General features: G+C 54.3%; 1 protein-coding gene across 1 annotated transcript in view; it reads right to left on the bottom strand.

Moving 5' to 3' along the window:
* Positions 1 to 1,283: 1,283 nt before the first annotated feature.
* The window catches only part of LOC119110526 (uncharacterized), a 55,889-nt gene continuing 37,152 nt past the window's right edge, over positions 1,284 to 20,020 (bottom strand). The window contains exons 2-6 of the mRNA XM_037234391.1: positions 10,433 to 10,542; positions 9,103 to 9,295; positions 6,980 to 7,129; positions 4,601 to 4,709; positions 1,284 to 1,423 (exon numbers count right to left, since the gene is read on the bottom strand). Coding sequence (XP_037090286.1) covers positions 1,366 to 1,423; positions 4,601 to 4,709; positions 6,980 to 7,129; positions 9,103 to 9,295; positions 10,433 to 10,542 — 620 coding nt within the window. The 3' untranslated portion in view covers positions 1,284 to 1,365. The remainder of the gene's footprint in view (positions 1,424 to 4,600; positions 4,710 to 6,979; positions 7,130 to 9,102; positions 9,296 to 10,432; positions 10,543 to 20,020) is intronic.

Raw genomic sequence — 20,020 nt, 5'->3', positions numbered from 1 at the left:
GATCCAGGCTATTACCTCCAAACACATGACAACGATGCCGACGGACAGTGCGACTTACCGCCGACTACTGGACCAGCGTGGGAACACTACCCTGGCTGCCGAAAGGCGTGTTGGTCGCGGGTGACCGTCACTGTCATTCAGTACACTATCAGACATTCCCGCATTGTACTTTCTACACACAGCTGTATGCGCCACACACCGGAGCGGGAAAGCACTCCATCCTTGACCCGACTGGCCGGGTACTAGGCCTGCCGGGGACCGCCGCGGGCGAGAGCGATCTCACCGCTCCATTCGTGACCCGACTGGCCGGGTGCTGGGCCTGCCAGGGGCCGCCGCGGGCGAGCGCGATCTCACCGTTCTTGGCTGCACCAGTGCTCCGAAGCTTACACAGCGGCGCGAGGAGCGCGAGATGCCATGCGTATGGCTGGAGGGACTAGTCACTAGGTCCGTATCACAGGATGGATTTGTTATGAAGCATGAACATCGGTGCCGCTCCCTCCCTCTCCCCCTCTCTCTCTATTATCCTCTCTCTCTATTATCCTCTCTCTCTCTCTCTCTCCTCTCTCTCTCCTCCTCTCCTCTCTCTCTCTCTCTCTCTCTCTCTCCTCTCTCTCTCTCTCTCCTCTCTCTCTCTCTCTCTCTCTCTCTCTCCTCCTCTCCTCTCTCTCCTCTCTCTCGCGCTCTCTCTCTCTCTCTCTCTCTCTCTCTCTCTCTTCTCTCCCTCTCTCTATCTCTTCACCTACCTCACCCTCTCGCTCCCTATTTCTCTTCCTCACCCTATCTCTCCTCTTTTGGTCATAGATAACTTCACGGGCTGGGCAAACCCATTGGTACTCACGTGGAATGGGTAACGGATCGGATTGTGTACAGTCTTGGGGAAAAATTAATTGTGTGGGTACAGGTATGGGTATGCTGTTTACGAAATATCGAGTAGATTTTTCGAGACGTCCAACACAATTTTACTGGTAGCTGTTTTTTGTCATAAGTAACTTTATTTGCACTATTTTTGCAAGTTTGAACGCCACATAGTAAGCTGCAGTGTAAAATTTCCCGAAATGTCTCTAACATTTAAAACCAAATTGCTGGGATGAATAGAAACGGTTGTGTATAACTGATTAGGAATAAGTAGCAGTTTGGTGAGAGCGTAGTTCCATGAGCAGCGGGTGGATTGCGTACAGGAAATCTTACCCGTGAAATCCTCTATTTTCTTGCACACTCCCTGTCACTCGCCACATCCCTTTCGGTCTATCTCCCCCCCCCCCTCTCTCTGTCTGACCCTTTACACCACCCCTCTCCCCCTTCTCCATTCTCCGTATTGTCTGTGCACGCGCTCGCACGGCGTGTGGTGAGATAGGAGAGCATCTTCTATGCTGTGATGTGGTAGACCAACTCCTCGTCTTGAAAAGCCGCAGGCCCAAATGTCCTGAGGAAAAACAAGTACACGGAACATAATAATTCAGATGAAGGGATGTCTTCAGTAGGAAACCATACGCGCACATGACCAATGCAGGTGACGCGCCCTTAAAACTAAATAACTTACTGGGAAATCCATATGACAGCCCAAATTTCAAATCACCTAAAGAAAACCAGAACGGGAACAACAGGTAACAAAACCTTTTTTGTGAAGCGCGCGAGGGCTTGCAAGCCACAGCTATTAAATTGCCCTCATCTGAAGTGGAGCGGGGCATCATAACACCCTCCATGATTGTGTCACCGCGGGAGGAGAGAGGGTGGGCGGTCCGGTACCGCAGCCCTTGGCGAGCCGCAGCCCCAGCGAGCCGCAGCCCCCGGCGAGCCGCAGCCCCTGGCGAGCAGCAGCCCCAGCGAGCCGCAGCCGGCCGCGGTCCTGCGCGGGCAGGTGCTCCGCAGTGAGCCTGCGGCTCGTGTACCGCAGACGCCGGCCGCCCGTGTACCGCAGATGCCGGCCGCCCGTGTACCGCAGGCGCCGATGGCTCGTGTACCGCAGGCGCCGATGACCTGTGTACCGCAGGCGCCGGCCGACCGTGTACCGCAGGCGGCGGCCGACCGTGTACCGCAGGCGGCGGCCGCCCTTGAACCGTAGGCGCCGATGGCCTATATACGGCAGGCGCCGACCGCGCGTGTACCGCAGGCACCGGCGGCCCGTGTACCGCAGGCGCCGATGACCTGTATGCCGCAGGCGCCGGCCGCCCGTGTGCCGCAGGCGGCGGCCGCCCTCGAAGCGTAGGCGCCGGTAGCCATCGCGCCGTGAGCGCCGGCCGCCCGCCGTCCTGTCGCCGAGTAAATAAACCCATCGGGCCCAGCGGCCCCCGGCTGTTTTCCCATATTTCACCTGGCCGTGGCGGCAGGCCGACCGGACAGCGGGCTATGCCAGCGGCAGCAGCGGCAGTGATGCCGCCGCACAACAAACAGGCGGCCGCAGTGGCGCGCCAAGGCGTCGTCTGCGGTTGGGCTGCGTGTGAAGGGAGGGCGAGCAGCGGCGGACGTGAGTCGCGAGCAGACGCAGCGGTGGTGGGGCAACGCCGCGGGGGAGCGGACGAACGCCGCTGATCGCGGAAAGGGGAGGGGCTCCAAGCTGTCACGCGGTCTGAAAAGGCCGCCTCTGAGCCCTGGTGTGCCTTTTAGCCTTTGCCTTTTAACTTTAGCCGTTTAGTTTGTGGGACTGGAATCGAATGGCTTTTGCAGGTGGGGGAGGGACTGTGCTGATTGACTGCGGTTGTTGCAGTCCTGCCAGCTCACCCAGTTTAAGGTTCGTGGAACATAAGTGCATTGCGAAGCAGTGCATTTCTTTGCCGAAATGTCTAATACTACTTTGGCGCTGTGTGGCACGATACATCCAGGTTCGTCATCGAGCAGGAATTGTAAAGAGTTCACAGAGAAGGCTAAACGTCACATTTCCTTACAACTACCTCTGGCAAACTTCCATGAACAAACCCGGGCAGGTCGATGCAGCGCGCTTAGCACGCGCCCGGGTGACCAGTTGGATACTCTTCGCTTGGGGGGGGATCGATTTGAACCCCTTAGATCTCACGGAACTAAGAAAGCTAGATATACCAAATTCACAGCGTGTGATGGCCTGTACGTGAACTCACTTAGGTCAAAATTTGAAGTTCATAGGTCATGTTCTTTGAGTCAGATAAGGTTAAACAAGGTCAAACTTCCAAGTTGGTCTCCAAAGTGTCCCCAAAACCTAAATGCCTGTTTAAAGCAAAAGGTCACATGCTGATTTAAGGTCAGTGACCTTATTTGACCTTTCAAAGATTGTTGTGACCAAAATCATACAAGACTGCTCCGAGTTTTGCATTTGAATACATGATAAAATTACGCTAGCCAGTATATTACTAAAAACGGAATGTTGACCTGCATCATTTCAGGTCAGTGATCCTTTCTGACTTTTAAGAAATTCATGGAAGATGCCTTATGCGGTTCCTGTTATCATCAAATTTTGAATGGGCACCAGAAACTACCTCGTACTCGAAACCCTAGAGTAATAAAACAGGTTGTTTTTTTACCTTGGTCTGACCTTCATACCTAACCCTAGGTCCATATAATTTGGTCATTCAATTGGTGAGTTGCGTAAGAAAGCATCTCAGAGATGAGGTTTCGTCTAACACTCTATTGTTCCACCAGATTTAACGATTCCCTAGCAATTGACTTCGCTGAATCCATGGCCTGACTTTGACCTGCCGTGAGTCAGCGGCCTTACAAGGTACATCTAATTGTTGAAATCATACGATCCGCTATTCAATCGTCTACAGCTATGCAAAATTTGGTGCAGCTACGCCGCACCGTTCGGAAATCATTCCGGAAAAGCCCTCAGGGGGGGGGGGAGGGTGATTGACCTCCACCCAAGCACGTTGTTAACATGCACATGCATGCATGGCTTTTAAAGATGCCCAACATTGACACCTTGACTTCATGGCCGGCAGCGAACAAAAAGTTTGAATGAAATGTATGTAGCGGGACAGGCGGCGGCTATTTTTATATAAAGCAAACTTCGACTTCCCAAATGGGGGGGGGGGGGGGCGTGGAGTTAAATTACACTGCGCGTGAATAAGAATAGCCAAATACAATTTGTTGTGGAACTAAGATGTAAGTGTATCTTCCGGCTGGTCTACTGTACGCAGACGAGCCGGGAACTTGTCAGAGAATGGCTGCTTTCTGTATGAAACTTAGCAGAGCGTTGTCTGCACATTTGTGACCCGTTTGTGACCGTTGGTGGCGTGCGGCAGTCTGGGTGGGAAGCTTCGATGAGGTTGCTCCAATCAGGGAGGAAGGAAGGTTGCTTGGCGTTACTTTCCGTTTTTTTTACGATAGCTTTCTCGAACACGAGTCGATCTTAAAATAAGATAGCATTTGGTTAGAAATATATTAATATCACCGTGAAATTTGCCTACGAAAATGTCCTATGATATTTTTCGTAGACAAATTTCATGTCGATGTCGTATCGTATAAGTGGAGGTCCGTCAATTTCTCCCCATTTGATACTAAAGCACCACTCCTGTTTGCTTGAACCATTCATCATCACTACACATGCTTTGTGGTAGAGAGATTCGGGCTTACCGCGGTGCATCCAGACGTCTGTAAACAGACTCGGCTCGGGTAATCGTTGGGCAGTTACCTGAACAATTCTTCCCGTCGCCGGCGCTGCCGACGGCGTGTGTAGCGTCGGATCAGCAGGATTAGCGTCGTGTTCACGACGACCAGACCCACCAGACCGCAGCCGATGCCTGCAAGGCAGACACACGCGTTTGCACGCATGCGCGACAAGGTGCTCGAGGTACGCGTGGGCATTGAGTGCTTGGATCAAAGATGTCATGCTAATCGCATATTCATGGTCCTTTCAATAATCACCGAAGTCGATGTTGGTCACTACACGTGTTGCGCAAGAGGGTTTAGCTTACTGCAAAACCTGTCGTTCGTTTTCTTTTAGAATGAAGAACAATGTACTGCAAGAGCAACTTTACGAGACCAACAAGCACAAAACAGCTGACTTATTACCACCTGTGTGCTGTTTGCTTTGGACCAAGTGCAGTGACGCTATTGTCTAAAAGCTCCCGCTGCAATCCCAATGTATACGGTGATGGTGTCATATGTCCGACTTTGACGGGGTCACGTTGAAGTTAAAAGTCTGTTAAAGCGTGCGGTTAGAAAGAGGGGTAAAATATGCATCAGGTGGAGATGCCGCAGGTTTTACGTAATCCTGAAGCAGAAAAAAACGGAGAACCCAACCCGTTAATACCAACATGCGACAGCACAGTTATGCCTATCATGTTGTACGGGTTCCCGTTTTTATGAAATAGCACGTTCTTGCGGGGTACGGTTGAGCGACATCAACGTCGATATCAGCATCGACATCGATATCGGCATCGATATCAACATCGACATCGACATCGACAAATATTAATTCACTCCTGCCACTGCTTTCTGCTCTTTTGCCGAAGGCGTATCAGAGGTATGCTGTGATCAGCAAACGTCCCTGCCTCCGTTTCGTTCGGTGCGATTTTGAGTTCCGCTCTCGCCAGGCTTTTGCCGTGAGTGAGGCCGAACGCTTCGCCGAAACCCCCAATGCGTCTTTTGATTGATAAACCCGGCATGTGAGCAGTATTTTTCATATATGTAAATCGGCACGGCCAAATTGCACAGCGCTGTCGGCTGGCTCTCCTTCGCCCAGCACCAAAAGAATGCAATATGTCAGAGACCGGCCGGCCGGCCGGGCGGGCAGGCGGCGGCCGATCAGCCGTCACGAGGGAAGGGGGAGGGGGAGGGGCAAGCATGGGACTGCAGCAGCGCCCACCGCTGCCGTTGGCGGGACACAGATGGACGGGATGCAGGCGGACTCCAGTCGCAGTCTACAGTCGCATTCTGCCGCCGGCTGGTTTTTGGCACGGTCTGTGCGGCGGGCGGAGCCAGAGGCCGTCTGACCGCCATGGCGGACTAACGACGCGGGCGTGTCCAACGGATGTGGACGTCCAGATAGAGGACTATACAAGGGACTATCTATCAACACTGCGACAGGCGCCTGTTCTAGCACCAGGGACTTAACAGCGATTGTCCCTGCTGGAGAAATACTGACTGGCAGAGGGAGAGAGTGAGACAAGCAGGTTCGCCACTGCGGTACGGAAATTCAAACGTGAAAACTAATTTCGATATGCATCCGTTCAATGGCACAGCTAGCTGAACCATTGCAAATACGGCATGACAAAGGAAAGCACATGCATGAAGCAATGTGTTTAGTAATCCAGAACCTGACCAACAGTGGACGACCCTGGAAAAACGAACTAAGAGCAGGGATAAAAATGGGGGACGAAGCATCCGAGGTGATGCGTTCTTGTTCGCGCGACATTAGTGCTGGTAACGATTTAGAGAAATTCGAGACTTATCCCCCATCACTCTTATAAGGTAGCACATGCCTAGCGTTGGAACTATGAGAGAATAAATCGCATATTTGCTGAAAACAAGGCGGTGAAAAGGCACTCCGAAACAAGTGTGGTGAACGACCACACATACCATATACAGCTTAAAAAAGGTAGGATAGAGATGAATGGAGTAAGAGGAGTAGATAAGTTTATATATAGGGGGAGAGGGAGACAGAGGAGAGAAAGAGAGAGAGAGAGAGGGAGAGAGAGGGGTAGAGAGAGAGAGAGAGGAGAGAGAGAGAGAGAGGGAGAGGGAGAGAGAGAGAGAGCGAGAGAGAGAGGGAGAGAGAGAGGGAGAGAGGGAGAGAGGGAGAGAGAGGGATATATATATATATATATATATATATATATATATATATATATATATATATATATATATATATATATATATATATATATATATATATTAAAAAGCCTACAGGTATGTCCTGAAAGCATAGCAATGCAACCGTATCTAAAAACAGCCAAAAGTGCACCCCTATCCTACACGTCTCCAGCAGTCTGCTGGGCCGCCGCCGGCCGTCACCAGAGCAATTCCGGGTGGCGACAGGCGGGACGCAACAGGCGGGCCGACGGCCTACCGAGCAGAATGTGGGACGAGCCCGACTGGGCCCGGACCAGCGGCCTGTTGTGATAGGCGCCGGCGTCGGCGGCGGCGGCGGCTGGCCGCTCCGGCTCCGTCGACTGACTCCGGTACGGCAGCAGCGTGGGCGCTCCCCCCGGCAGCGGCTCTGGGGCAGAGACGGCCGACGCGTGAATGATTGGACACCGATGAGACACGTCCGACGCAGAGGTGATGTGCGCTCTGGGGTAAAGGCGCGGCTCGGAAATGGGACGTGGGCTCTGGAGAGGGACACGGGCTGGACAGGTGGCATGGGATCCGAAGGGAGATGCGGGTCGGAGATGTGACATGGGATCCGAAAAGAGATGCGGGTCGGAGATGTGACATGGGATCCGAAAGGAGATGCGGGTCGGAGATGTGACATGGTCTCTGAGCAGAGACCCGGGTAACAGTTGACATAGGCCCTAGCGTTAGGGAGGAAAACAGCGGTCACAGACGAGACTTTGCCCCTGGGGAGGTCGGGGGAGAAGGTTACAGAGCACACAGCCGGTGAGGGTCATGAACAGACCGAGGCCGAGAGACAGCGGTCGTCCAGCTGACTGGTTTCTGGGAAGACAAAGGGGACGTGGGACATAGAGATCAGGTGAGCTTCAGTGACCGGATAAACTAGCGCATGGTCGACACTGTGGCACTGAACGCTTCGAGAAATGCAAGTGCTGTCATGATCAGGTAAAGTTCAACGAACGTTCAGCAGTTTTATGCAAATAAGCTTCATGAGGGTTCATGTAACGGAATCAAGGCAAGCGTGACTGAAACACCAGGGAAGGCGTTGGCCAAATAATATCCTTAAACGGAATAAAAGCGTTTTATGAACGTCTAAATGACCGCTTAAGGCATTAGTTCGTACTGCTTAGGATTTCACTGATCTATTACATTGCGTCCCAAAACTACCGTATCAAGTTAAACATCCTATCTCAAGATCTTGAGACTACAAATGTCTGACTAAGGCCACTTGGCACATGAATCTCAATGCATAATTGTTGGCAAACATTAAAACGCATTAAAGCATCTCACACCATTATCCGTCGTGAAAACAGCTGGTGGCTGCCCTCACTTCTCAGAACTGAAGCACGGCCAGACTGCAAAATACGCTTGGGTTTCGTATCGAGCACATCTCACAGATGTGCGAGCAGGCAGAGAGCTGAGGCTAAGGAATCGACATCTTCAACCCCAGGGAGCTAATTTGAGGCACGCTTAGGGGAGACCCGCACCGACGTAAATCAACACGCAAATTAGCCGGCATTGATCCATCGCCTCGCGTAGCGAGCACAACTCTATCTTCACCGTGAAACGTGAGCGGTGAAGTGCAGTTGGAGACTGAACTGGCGACATAGGCGACTCCTGAACCAAAACGCAACATTGTCATCTACCTTGAATCATTTCATGCCAGTCATCCCCGAGCGTAGTGGCCTTTGAATCTTAAAACGTTAAATCCAGGCTTTAAGTGTCATCGAAGTACCGATGATGTGGAGGCATTACTGATGACATTTTATGTGTACATGCTGTTTGGCTTTCACGTATTTGGCTATCCTTCAGCATTAAAAGACCGCTCTTTCTACTGATAGCGAATACAATACTTTGTAGTTTTTTACGTTCTGCACTGCATTTTAAGTAACATATAACATTGTGACCGGGCTTAGTCGGTCTATGGTTCATGCTTTTTGGGCTGACGAATTACGTTACACCAGGGTGACTTGTCGACCAGCTATTAAGCACCTATTTAGCAAATAAGCATCATATCATTACGTTGTTAACACCAACACAAATACAAGATGTCCTATTCACGTTCATGCTTTTCCGGGATGTCATTTCCTGGACCAATCATTTAGGCCACAAACGATCACACGGATTTCATACTAACGAACGCAGGTGAAGATTTTCTGCGGAAAAATAGCAACTCAACTCAACTCAACTCAACAACTTATCTCGCAATTCAGCGCAGTTTGACTGATCACCAAGATGGCTTACCAGCATGCTGGTTATAACCAGCTGACTTTTGCATTTCAGTTCGAAGACCGGGTGGAGCTAAGAGCATTGAGAGACCAGCGGGTGGGTCGACCTGACCTGTCGGCCCGCACTCACCGAACGTGAACTGGACCCGGTTGGAGGTGAGCGCGGTGTCTCCCAGCGGACAGCTGAGCCGGACACTGTAGGCCCAGTCTCCGTGGGGCAGGTGCAGGCTGAAAGTGCGGCTATGGGGCCTCAGGCCGGCCAGGACCAGCAGCTGCGGCCCGCCGGAGGTGCTGTACAGCAGTCGACACGCGCTCGTGTTCAGCTGCCGAGAAACAGAGGCCACGGGAGGCCGCTCAGCTGCAGAGCAGCGGGGAGCGCGTCCTGGTGCCCAGCTGCTGCGAAACGGCGAACACGGTGAAGTGTAGAGCTGCAGCGAAACAGTGGAGGTGAACAACGAGTCATAGCAGAACTGAGAGCACCGGGGCATGTCTAGCTGCAAAGCAAACGAGGAGCACAGACGAGTGTTGTACTTCGGTGCAGCGGATAACGTCAAAAACGTCATCAAACAACATAACGTTTCCCGTGTCTTTTTGTTTTTTGCTGGAAGCGGCGAAATTTGGCATCCATTAAGCAGTTCATTAGAGATATTGCTCTCAAGTATTGTAAGCACAAGACATCTGTTGACACGACACCAAGTTTAAAACATGCTAATCTGGATCATGACCAGGACGGATTTTGGGTTAAGCAGCATGGATAGCGCTCACGTCACGAGCAATGTCCCTGAGGGACTTGCGGCAAGATGGATCACAATGACCGCCGGCGTGACTTTTGGAAACTGCTAAATCTGTCACAAAAAACGTAAGTGTTGAAACCGAGGAAGGAGGGAGACCTAGCCCACGCATTTTTCGAGGAATTTGAGCAATAGTCCTCCGGCGATGCATGGAGAGCATTGACTTCAAAGCTGCTTTGGATCACCCATTTCTTAAAACATGTCCGCGCCCTTGACGATGAAACATAGGAAATCCATTTCAGATTTGAATGGGACCGAGAACATAAGTTCATTTCCTTGTAACATTGACGTATCTTAAGTGCACTGAGCACATAGATGTCCATATGATTTGGCCACCGTTTATCTGAAGATGTCATAACTCGCCTTTGCATTATAAAAATGTGCCTATGCTAAGTGTGTTTGGCCATCTAAATTTTTAGTCGAGGTCCATTCTTTCGCGAAGACAGCGTTTTAGTACGGAAATATGAGTTGGTTTTCTCAGTTATCACAAAAGATCAGAAAACGGTGCAAACTGTTATCTCAAGACCTAATGGAATAGCTTTAGCTTCACATGAAAGCAGTGGACCAATAAATACTGTCGCCTTTCGTCCCCCCCCCCCCCTTATTTTGGCCGGTGCACTGATCCTGATAGTGTGAGCAAATGGCGCGGTCACTCTTCTGTCCAATCACCTGGCTGTGTTGCGGGTTTTCCAGATGCCAGGTCATCTCTATCGAGTTCACCTCGATCCGGGTGATCCTCAGTCGGAGCGAAGTTGACCTCAGGCGACCCGAGGTTACACCTGCCGGACACACTCAGCGGTCACACCTGTCGGACACACCCGAGTTCGCACCTGTCGGACACGCCCCGAGGTCACACCTGCCGGACACGTTCAGCGGTCTCACCTGTTGGACACGCCCCGAGGTCGCACTTACCGGAAACACCCTGAGGTCGCACCTGTTGGACACGTCTGGTTTACTGGTTTACTTTCTACCAACATTATATCAGCTATTCTAAATGCGTACACATAGCTTTGGAAAAGGCTTGCTCACACATAACCTTCGGACGCTTGACGCTGGCGTTATGCTCGTTCTGTTAGTGCCTCCGTGCCCTCGAGTTTTGATTCAGGATCCCGAGCAGAAAAACGGCCAAGGCGAACAATAAAGTGCAACTCAAGGCATTCGCGCTCTTTTCCTCGTGGGAAGCTGACATAAAATGTTTTTATATGCACACGGGTTTTATTCACTCGGCAGATATGAACTTTTCATATGCGTGCGCAATTATTCATACTGCAAAAAGTTGCAAGGACCTTTCGGAAGTGGCGGAATATTTAATCAGCGCACTCAATCAGAGCGTATCATCTTCGTCCTCCAATCCCTCGGGTGAGCTGGGTTCCAAACGTTTTCACTAACTTTTGCCATTTTCCTCAAAGTTTTCATCAACAGCTTTATGAAGTTATGGAGTGTCTAGGGCCTGGCTGCGCGCAAACATGTCCCTGGTTCGACCTGCTGAAACGTTCGACCTGGGGCGTTTCTTTTATAAACGACCACGACAGTGACATTTCGGGCCCAACTGACGCTGCGCCCCAGAAAGTGCGTTTCACAGGGAAAACTTCGACGTTTCGCTCCCAAATTAGATATGTTTCTATCAAAGGCGAACCGCTGAGCTGCTTAATCGGTTAGGAAGCGAGAACCACGCCAGCATTTCTGGAGAGCGAGGCGGCCGGGACGGATATGCGTCGCCGAACTACCCGACAAAAAAGATGTCGTTCGAGTATTGAAAGGCAGCACTCTCCGTCCAAGCTGTCGCCCGCGGAAACGATGTGTAGGTCTCGCGCCGCCATCAGACCCGGCCTCGCAGACCACCCGTCCGCCAGTGGGAGAGGTGTGTCGGGTCTGGGTCTGTCAGCGGGCTCGCGGCAGACCCAGACCCGCCGGTCGGTGGACGTTGCGTGTCGCGCCCGTCGGCTGACCTGCCGGATTCCGGTGCATAATTGATGGTGTTCGGAGGAGCGGCCGTCCGTAGCGCCCCCAGTCCGAGACGGTCGATTCCGATGGTGGACCACTGGCACACGCGGCCCAGGCCAAGCGTCCGACTCAGGTCACCGTCCAGGGCGGTCGGAAGCGGCCCACGCGGCCCGAACCGAGTCCGACTCAGGTCACCCGTCCAGGGCGGTCGGAAGCGGCCCACGCGGCCCGAACCGAGTCCGACTCAGGTCACCGTCCAGGGCGGCCGGAAGCGGCTCAGAGTTGGTCAGCTCTGGGGCCCTCCGCTCCGAGGGCCGGGATATCTCGCTCGGGCGGAGTGCGCTCAACAGACCGGCCTCCAGACGCATGCCGGTCGACAGACTGGCTTCCGGACGAATGTCAGTCGACAGACCGGCCTCCAGACGCATGTCAGTCGACAGACTGGCCTGCAGACGAAAGTCAGTCGACAGGCCGGCCTGTAGACGAAAGGCAAACCACAGACCTGTCTTCAGGCGTTTGACAGCCGGCAGACCGGTCTTCGGACTTATGACAGTTGACAAACCGGTCTGCAGACGGATAGCGGTCGGCAGACCGGTCCGCAAACGCACGACCCTCGACAGACCGGTCAGCAAAGCTCAAACAGAGCTGGTGTCTAACTTGGACCGGCGCGGAGCCTCTCTGCAATCGCCCTCTGTCAACAGCCGTGCTGTCGCCGCTCTGATTAGAGCGGAGGCGTCCGCGCCCCCAACTGATTGAAGATTAGCTCATTACCCGAGCGAACGGCGGCTGGAGGCCTCCATTCGGCGCCGGCCGCACCCTAACTCAATAGCTTCGTCCAATTTCATCTAAGAGTCCGGCCGCTGCGTTGCAGGACATGGGCCCGCGGATGTGGGGCGGGTGCTGTTGCTCCACGAGTAGTGCGCCACTGGCGCGCCGTGCACTTCAGTTGCAGGCTTCTCTCTTGGCTGAAAACTTCCGCGAGGCACTCAGAGGCCCCAACAGCTGGCGCTTTCTGCCGGGCGGTTGCTGCCTGCGCTCTGGTGTACCTCAGCTATGCGATGCCTGTGGCATGCCGTGTGACATCACACCGGCTCCCTTTCGCATCGCAGCGGCACAAGGAGATTCGGGCGCCGCGTGACGGGTCGCCTGCGCTCCGTGTGCCGCCGGAGAGCGCGGTGTCTGCGACGTACCGTGCCGTGTGGCGGCTGCCGCGGTCCGAGGGCCGCCGGTTGGACCGTCGGTTGGACCGTCGGCCGGAGGCGGTGTTTCCCGACGGCTGGGTTTGTCCAGGGGCCGCCCTAATGAGACCACCTGTCACGAACGTCGAAGCAGCCCGCGCATCATTAAGACGGTCGGACGCTACGCGTCCGTACGTGAAGCGAGGGGAGAGAGCGGGCGGGGGGTCCCCGAGATCAGAGAGCAAGCACTACTTTTCTCCCCTCGTGATTGTCTCTCGGCTACCGGCGCGACATTCGCAACAAGCCCTGCGATCCGATACTAGACCCGCGATTGTTCAAGAGGGGCGAGGGAGGGGGAAATACCAGTCAGCCACCGGGACACCTAGCCAGGAAAGCCGATGCTCGCTACATCGTTATTAATGCCACAACGTGCCACGGCGGCGCACGCCACATTTCGTTCATCGCGCGGTCACCTGGGACGCAGGCAGGATGATGGCGTGATGACACGCGCTGGAGACGTTCGACCGGGTCTGATGCGCGCCACAGTCGCAGTACACTACCGCTGCTGGGGACTGGTCTGCGGTTAGGTTTGGGAAGGTCACAAAGTCACTCCTCTGGACTCTGCCGAACAGCATGAGACGAAGCTTACCAGTGTGCCACGATCGCGCAGGTGTGTGCAACGTACGGGTTTCAAGGAGCAGATGATGCTCGGTCAAGCATGATTTGACTGTTTATTCTGGTTTTTTTCCTGAGAAAGCCCTTACAACAAGCGTTTCCTGACGTTTGTAGCGATGGCGGAGCACTTCGAATACGTTATTCCTTGTCCTATGAAGCCGTCCGACCGAGCTCTTCTTTGCACAGTCGGCGACGTTTACATTCCATTTTGTGGCCGTGGTCCCGCTCGATGACCTGTTTCCCTAACGGGCCTGATAGCTGGCACTACCGCGGGCTGTTGTGTGCGACCATCGAGCGCCCTTTGATATGACTGTCACAACGACGCGCGCGTGATTAGTGGTGTCGCCGACCGCTCGATGGCTGGTTGCGACAGGTGTGGGACTGTTGTCCATGTCCTTACACTGTTATTCATGTCACCGACACAACCACACGCTTAGTTACTTCCCCATTGAAATGACTGTTGCCTTGGCCAGTGCGATAAGCAGAAAATATGGATACGAGGAGTGGCCGTCGGTTGGCTCCGTTAATGACTGTACACATGCAGATGTGTTGTTATAATTGAGCATCACCCCGAAGAGCCCTTGGGCTTTTGCTCTGTAATTGCAGGATGCCTCCCGCATGCTTGATAGCCTGGTATGGCCCAGTCAACGGCTGGTAGGCGGACTCATCGGGACGGCCGGGCCGGCTGAATCTATCGGTGAATGGAGGGATCAAGCCGCACGGCAGGCAACACGGCAGCTAGAGAGAGAGAGAGAGAGAGAGAGAGAGAGAGAGAGAGAGAGAGAGAGAGAGAGAGAGAGAGAGAGGGGGAGAGAGAGAGAGAGAGGGCTGCCGGCTGACTAGGCCTCTCTCTCCCTCTCCCTCTCTCTTCCCCTCCCTCTCTCCCTCTCTCTCTCTCTCTCCCTCTCTCCCTCTCTCTCTTTCCTCCCTCCCTCTCCTTCTCCCTCTCCCTCTCTCTTCCCCTCCCTTTCTCTCCCTCTCCCTCTCCCTCTCCCTCTCCCTCTCCCTCGCCCTCTCCTCTCTCTCTCTCCTCTCTCTCTCTCTCTCTCTCTCTCTCTCTCTCTCTCTCTCTCTCTCTCTCTCTCTCTCTATCTCTCCATGTGCGCCTTTCTGTGTGCGCCATGTGGCCCGGCGGCGAGTGATGACACCCGGCGCCCCGGGGACACGGCGACACGGCGACACGGGCGACACGGCGACACGGCGACACGCGACGACAGAGGGGACCGCAGCCGCCCGGCACGGACCGACGCTCGATACAGCCCCTCCCCCTCTCCCCCCCCCCTTCTCACCGGCCCCGGCTTCAGAGGCCAACGCCGGGCGGTCGCCAAAGCCGCGGCTCTGCAGTTTATCGCGAACTCTGTTCGCTGGGAACAGTGACTTCTTTTGAGTGCGTTTCGGCTGAAATGGCGGAGAGGAATTTGAATATGAAGGCCCTTTGCAGCGGCGGTTGGCTGGTGATGAGTGAACGTAATGCATTTCACAAGGCGTTTTGTGGTGGTGGCGGGCAGGTTCACCTCTCTCACGATGCCAGTATGGCGCCGCAGAGCGCCGGTGCACGGCTCCGTGGTCCGCCAGGCCGGCCCATATACGCCGTCTGGTCGCTGCCCAGTTTAGCGCCGGAGCACCGGTGCACAGCTCCGTGGTCCGCCAGGCCGATCCATATACGCCGTCTGGTCGCTGCCTGGTCGCGAATCGACCACAGCACACCCGGTACTGAGCACGCAGCTCTGAGCGGACACGGCCAGCCGATCACTGGAGTCTGGTGCGGTGCAGTAATATCGTCTGACCTCTTTCGTCCAGCTGTTTGGGAGAACTTAACACAACTACGTGTGCACGCAAAGCGCTCCGTTGACTGCCAATCGATGGAGTTATGCAGCACTGGAGTGATCTGCATAATGTACCTAAGTGATGACCTGAAGTAGTGAATTGCATGTAAAATGTTTGCCCATAGCATACAGACACTTTTCATTAACATTTCAGAAAACATAATTCATTTCAAGCTGCTAATTGTATAGTTTTCACCTGATGCGATACATGCCTACATGTATTTGTGCAATCAGTACCTTCCGCTTGTAACAGCATTTAGAGCGTTGAAAATGTTGTGCTTTTATATCTTACCATACGAAGAGCCAATAGACAATCGTTATGCTTGTCCTGAGGATGCCGCGGCCACAGACGGGTATTTCTTTTGCTTATTTTCCACCGTCTTCCAGGCCATCCCGGTGGGCTTCTGCGCGATTCTCCGACGTGAATATGATTACCTGTCAGCTCAAACAGCGGCTTCCGACCGGCCGCTCCGGCCCACTAGGGGAAAGGCGACGGCCGGCCTCGTCTAAAGCGACAAACTTTCCGCTTTTTCCGGGTCGAATTAAGCCGACCCAATCGGCGGTAGGCTGCGCGTAAACACCCGGACCGAGGCTGACTGGCCTCTCTGCCTACACGGCGTCCGAGCCGCTTAGCCCGCTGAGCGATGACCGAGCTCGGGCGGCAGTGCCGCGTCAGCCGGCCGCTGCCGCACCGGCCGCGGCCGTGGAGAGTCGCGCGCCCGGCCCCGGCCCCGGCCCCGGCCCCGGCCCCGGCCCCGGCACCGGCCGCGGCCATGGAGAGTCGCGCGACCGGCCCGGCCCCGGCCCCGGCCCGGCCCCGGCCCCGGCCCGGCCCCGGCCCCGGCCCCGGCCCCGGCCCCGGCCCCGGCTCGGTTTTAATCTCGAGTCAAGTGGCGGCTTTCGAGCCGTCTCTCGGCCTCTGACTGGGAGAAGGGTGGCCGCCGCGCTCGCAGCGATTGGAGCGGCTCGCACGGTCTGTCCGCGCTGACAAGAGGAGGCAGAAGAGGCGGGCGAGGGATCTCAGCGCGCGGGGAGACCCGCACTGCTCGGCATCTCTCCCGGCTTTTCCGCCGGCTTGGACCAGTCGGACCTCTTCAGTCGGCCTCGAGTGGGCCGGCGACAAGCGGCCCGTGCCCAACGAGGCGGCCGATGGAGAGCGGGCGCTGCCGACCCGCCGGCGCCCGGCGCGCCCGGCGCTGCCTCCATCGATGCAGCCGGTGCCCGGTGCCCCGGTGCGAGTGCCGGCAGCGCGCCGCCGACAGATTGCCTCCGGCAGGCGTCAGATCTCCGGCCGTGCGGCACAGATTGTAGCCGCGCTCCCCGCCCGTGACGCGTCGATCCGATTTGGCCGCTTCTTTTGTGAGTTGCGTCTCATCGAAGGGGAGTCGGCGGCGCACCGCGCCAGGCTGGCCGCGGCTGGATCGTTCCCCCGAACGCCGCCCGGATCTGAGGCGTCGGGCAGCGGCAGGCCGACACCCCACGTCCGCCACGCCAACAGCCAACAGATGGCATATCGGTGGCGTGCTCATGCCCGCACATATGTGGCCGCAATGGCGTTACGCTGCGCGGATATGTGAGTGATACACGCTGGAATGGTCAGCCCATCGGCTTTCATTGTGCTGCGGGATAGTCGGCCCGCCGCAGGCAGGGGGTGCTGCGCTCACAGCTGCGCTGCGGAATAGTCTGCCCGCCAGGGGCAGGCGGTGCTGCGCGCCTAACGCGCTGCGGGACAGTCGGCCCGCCATGGGCAGGCGGTACTACACGCACAGCTGCACCATTTCACAGCTGATCCGGAAGGGGCTGGACGCAGTTGTTGACCTAGCTTTCCACGGACCAAGCGAGAGCGAAGTGGCAACAATGTGAAGTGAAGCGTGAGACCAAACAATTAAGGACGTTGATTCGTGTTGACTACTAAGGGTCCGATCCCGAAGCCTGACAACTTAACCTTCAACTGATGCGCGTGTCACAACGGATTTGAACACTTTATTTTGACAAACCGCAATCCGCATTATCGCGTTTCGTGATATTGATTCGATTGTCATTTACTGAGCAGCATATAGTGCTGGCCATGAAATGTTCAAAGAACGCAGGTTTCGTATGATACCTGTTCCCCGATGTTTGTAAGATTCCAGCTGAAACTTTTCCGGCCCAACCAACAGAAGGAGTGCAAATCATCATGAGCAGTGGCGTAGTTTCGCAAAATGAGTTGGGGTGTGTCGGCTGTGCAATAAAAATGGCGCGACCTACCTCTAAAATCCGCCAGCAAATGGGGCTCTCCCTGGATCTGGCCAAATTTCTTCTCAAAGCTAGGAAGACGGCTGAAGCCAAGGTTGGTGGGATAGGGGAGGGACCAAGGACCTCCAAATGAACGGGAAACCACATCTCTGACATGGGGGGCGAGGCCTTCCCGAAACAATGCAAATCGACACCGCTGAAAATAGGGATTAGTTTTATGTATGTGCCACTGGCCGACCCCTCGGGTAGTACTGCTCCTTTCCAGAAATAAAACCATCTGCCTTGTATGAATGCACAGGAAGTTTGCATGTTTTTGACAACAAAAGTCAGACATAGCTTGATATATGTACAGCAAGACTGCTGGAAACCAAGAACACTATTGATTGACTGAAAATGTATCACCGTGCCGACACTCAGGTCCAAAAGTAGAGCTATTCACAACATGTCCCGCCAACTGAATCGTCTCTCCCAACTTCCATCCCGTCACCTGCATCATACTTTCACCTCCCACCTTGTCGCCTGAATCATTTCTGCCACCTCCCATCCCGTCACCTGAATCATCTCCTCCACCTCCCATCATCCCGTCGCCTGAATCACTTATCCCACCTTCCATCATCCCGTCACCTGAATCATTTCTGCCACCTCCCATCATCCCGCTACCTAAATCATCTCTTCCACCTCCCACCCCGTCACCTGAATCATCTCCTCCACCTCCCATCATCCCGTCGCCTGAATCACTTATCCCACCTTCCATCATCCCGTCACCTGAATCATTTCTGCCACCCCCCATCTCGTCACCTGAATCATCTCCTCCACCTCCCATCATCCCGTCGCCTGAATCACTTATCCCACCTTCCACCATCCCGCTACCTAAATCATCTCTTCCACCTCCCATCCCGTCACCTGAATCATTCCTCCCACCTCCCATCATCCCGTCACGTTAATCATCTCTCCCACCTCCCGTCATCCCGTCGCCTGAATCATCTCTTCTATCTCCCATTTCTCCGATCATTTGTTCTGAAAACGTGATCAAGTCTCTTGATCACTGAGAAATGAGACTTAAGTAAGGCTCAAGCTTCTTGAAATACTGGCTTTCGGAAAATTCTTTAAAAGCACCAAGTTCCTTTGCTAATAAATCATGACTCAGTTATTAAAATGGGCGCTGACATCATTGCTCCAAGAATTATTTCGAGACGTAAGGCAGTTTTACCAAAAAGAGTGGCAGAACGACGTCTCCGCAGATTTGAAATGGCGAAAGGTATATATATTTCGAATTTCTTTAAGGTCCAATACCTACTAAAGCTGCCCAAAAGGATGAGTCTTTCTTTACACGCTTTAAGCCTTAATAAAGATTTCACAGGTCCGCGAAATTAATCATGCTGGCCTTTGACTGTGTGACATATCATTTAATAGAGCTGCTGAGCCATCCGATTACGTCTGGGATATGTCTAAAACTCCTCCATCATGTGATAAAACCCCCGTTCCTAAGCCCAGGCAAAAACACAGCAACGAAGAGTAAAAACTACAACCGTATAACATTAATTTCAAACAGCGCACACTGTCACTATTTTAGCGCAAGTACAAATCACGGTTTGCGTTTTGTCACTGCACGGCTGATCCAGAAATAGCATAAGCCTGAACTGTGCCCTCATTTTGCGGGGCCGCAAGGCAAGGCTACAAATTGGCCGGATGAACGAACGTTTATCAGCATTTACTGGCGTGTTAATGGGCGGCCGACGGCTCATATTTCTCGGGCGCTAGTTTGAAGGCAACTAACGAGTTATCATATGAATGTATGATCCACATTATCACAAACAAAAGGTCGTCTCGGCTGGGTAAAAGGCCTGGAAATCTGACTTGAGCAGTTCAGCGCGAGTCAGGGTTTTAGTCAGATCACTCTTGTCGCGATTTACGGGCTGACAATCCCAGCATCAGTTCCTACGTCGGCACTTGACTTGCGAGTCGCGTACGTGAGCCCAGCCGACGACATGGTTGTAATATCACCAGGCTCCGACTATCAGCGGCCCCGGCCGCGCCAGCTCTTTGGTGTGGTTCGGTGGACGGGGGGGGGGGGGGGGCGATATTGCGCCGACCACCGTGGCCAACCGTTTGGTCGATATAGCTCTTTAAGGAGTTGATGGATAAGCTTTGATAGCAGTCGTTGCGGAAAGCATTCGCCATGTCTGGGGCATGGCGATAAGTTTGCGTCTCGGATGGCTCCCGGCGGGGACTCCCTGTCCGGGGACTCCCACCAGGCGGCTGAACCTGGTCGGAAGTCATGCAGTACTCCGAGGCCTGGCCGGAGGTCAAATGGCATCACGGGACCTGGCCAAAGGTCGGCCGATACTTCGGGGCCTGGCCGGAGGTCGGCTGGTACCCCGGGCCCCGGCCGGAGGTCA

This window comes from Pollicipes pollicipes, unplaced genomic scaffold (assembly GCF_011947565.3).
Source record: "Pollicipes pollicipes isolate AB1234 unplaced genomic scaffold, Ppol_2.1 Scaffold_7231;HRSCAF=8579_pilon_pilon_pilon, whole genome shotgun sequence".
NCBI lineage: Eukaryota > Metazoa > Arthropoda > Thecostraca > Pollicipedomorpha > Pollicipedidae > Pollicipes > Pollicipes pollicipes.
The sequence above is the reverse complement of the archived record's forward strand: the minus strand, read 5'-3'. Positions and strand labels throughout refer to the sequence as shown.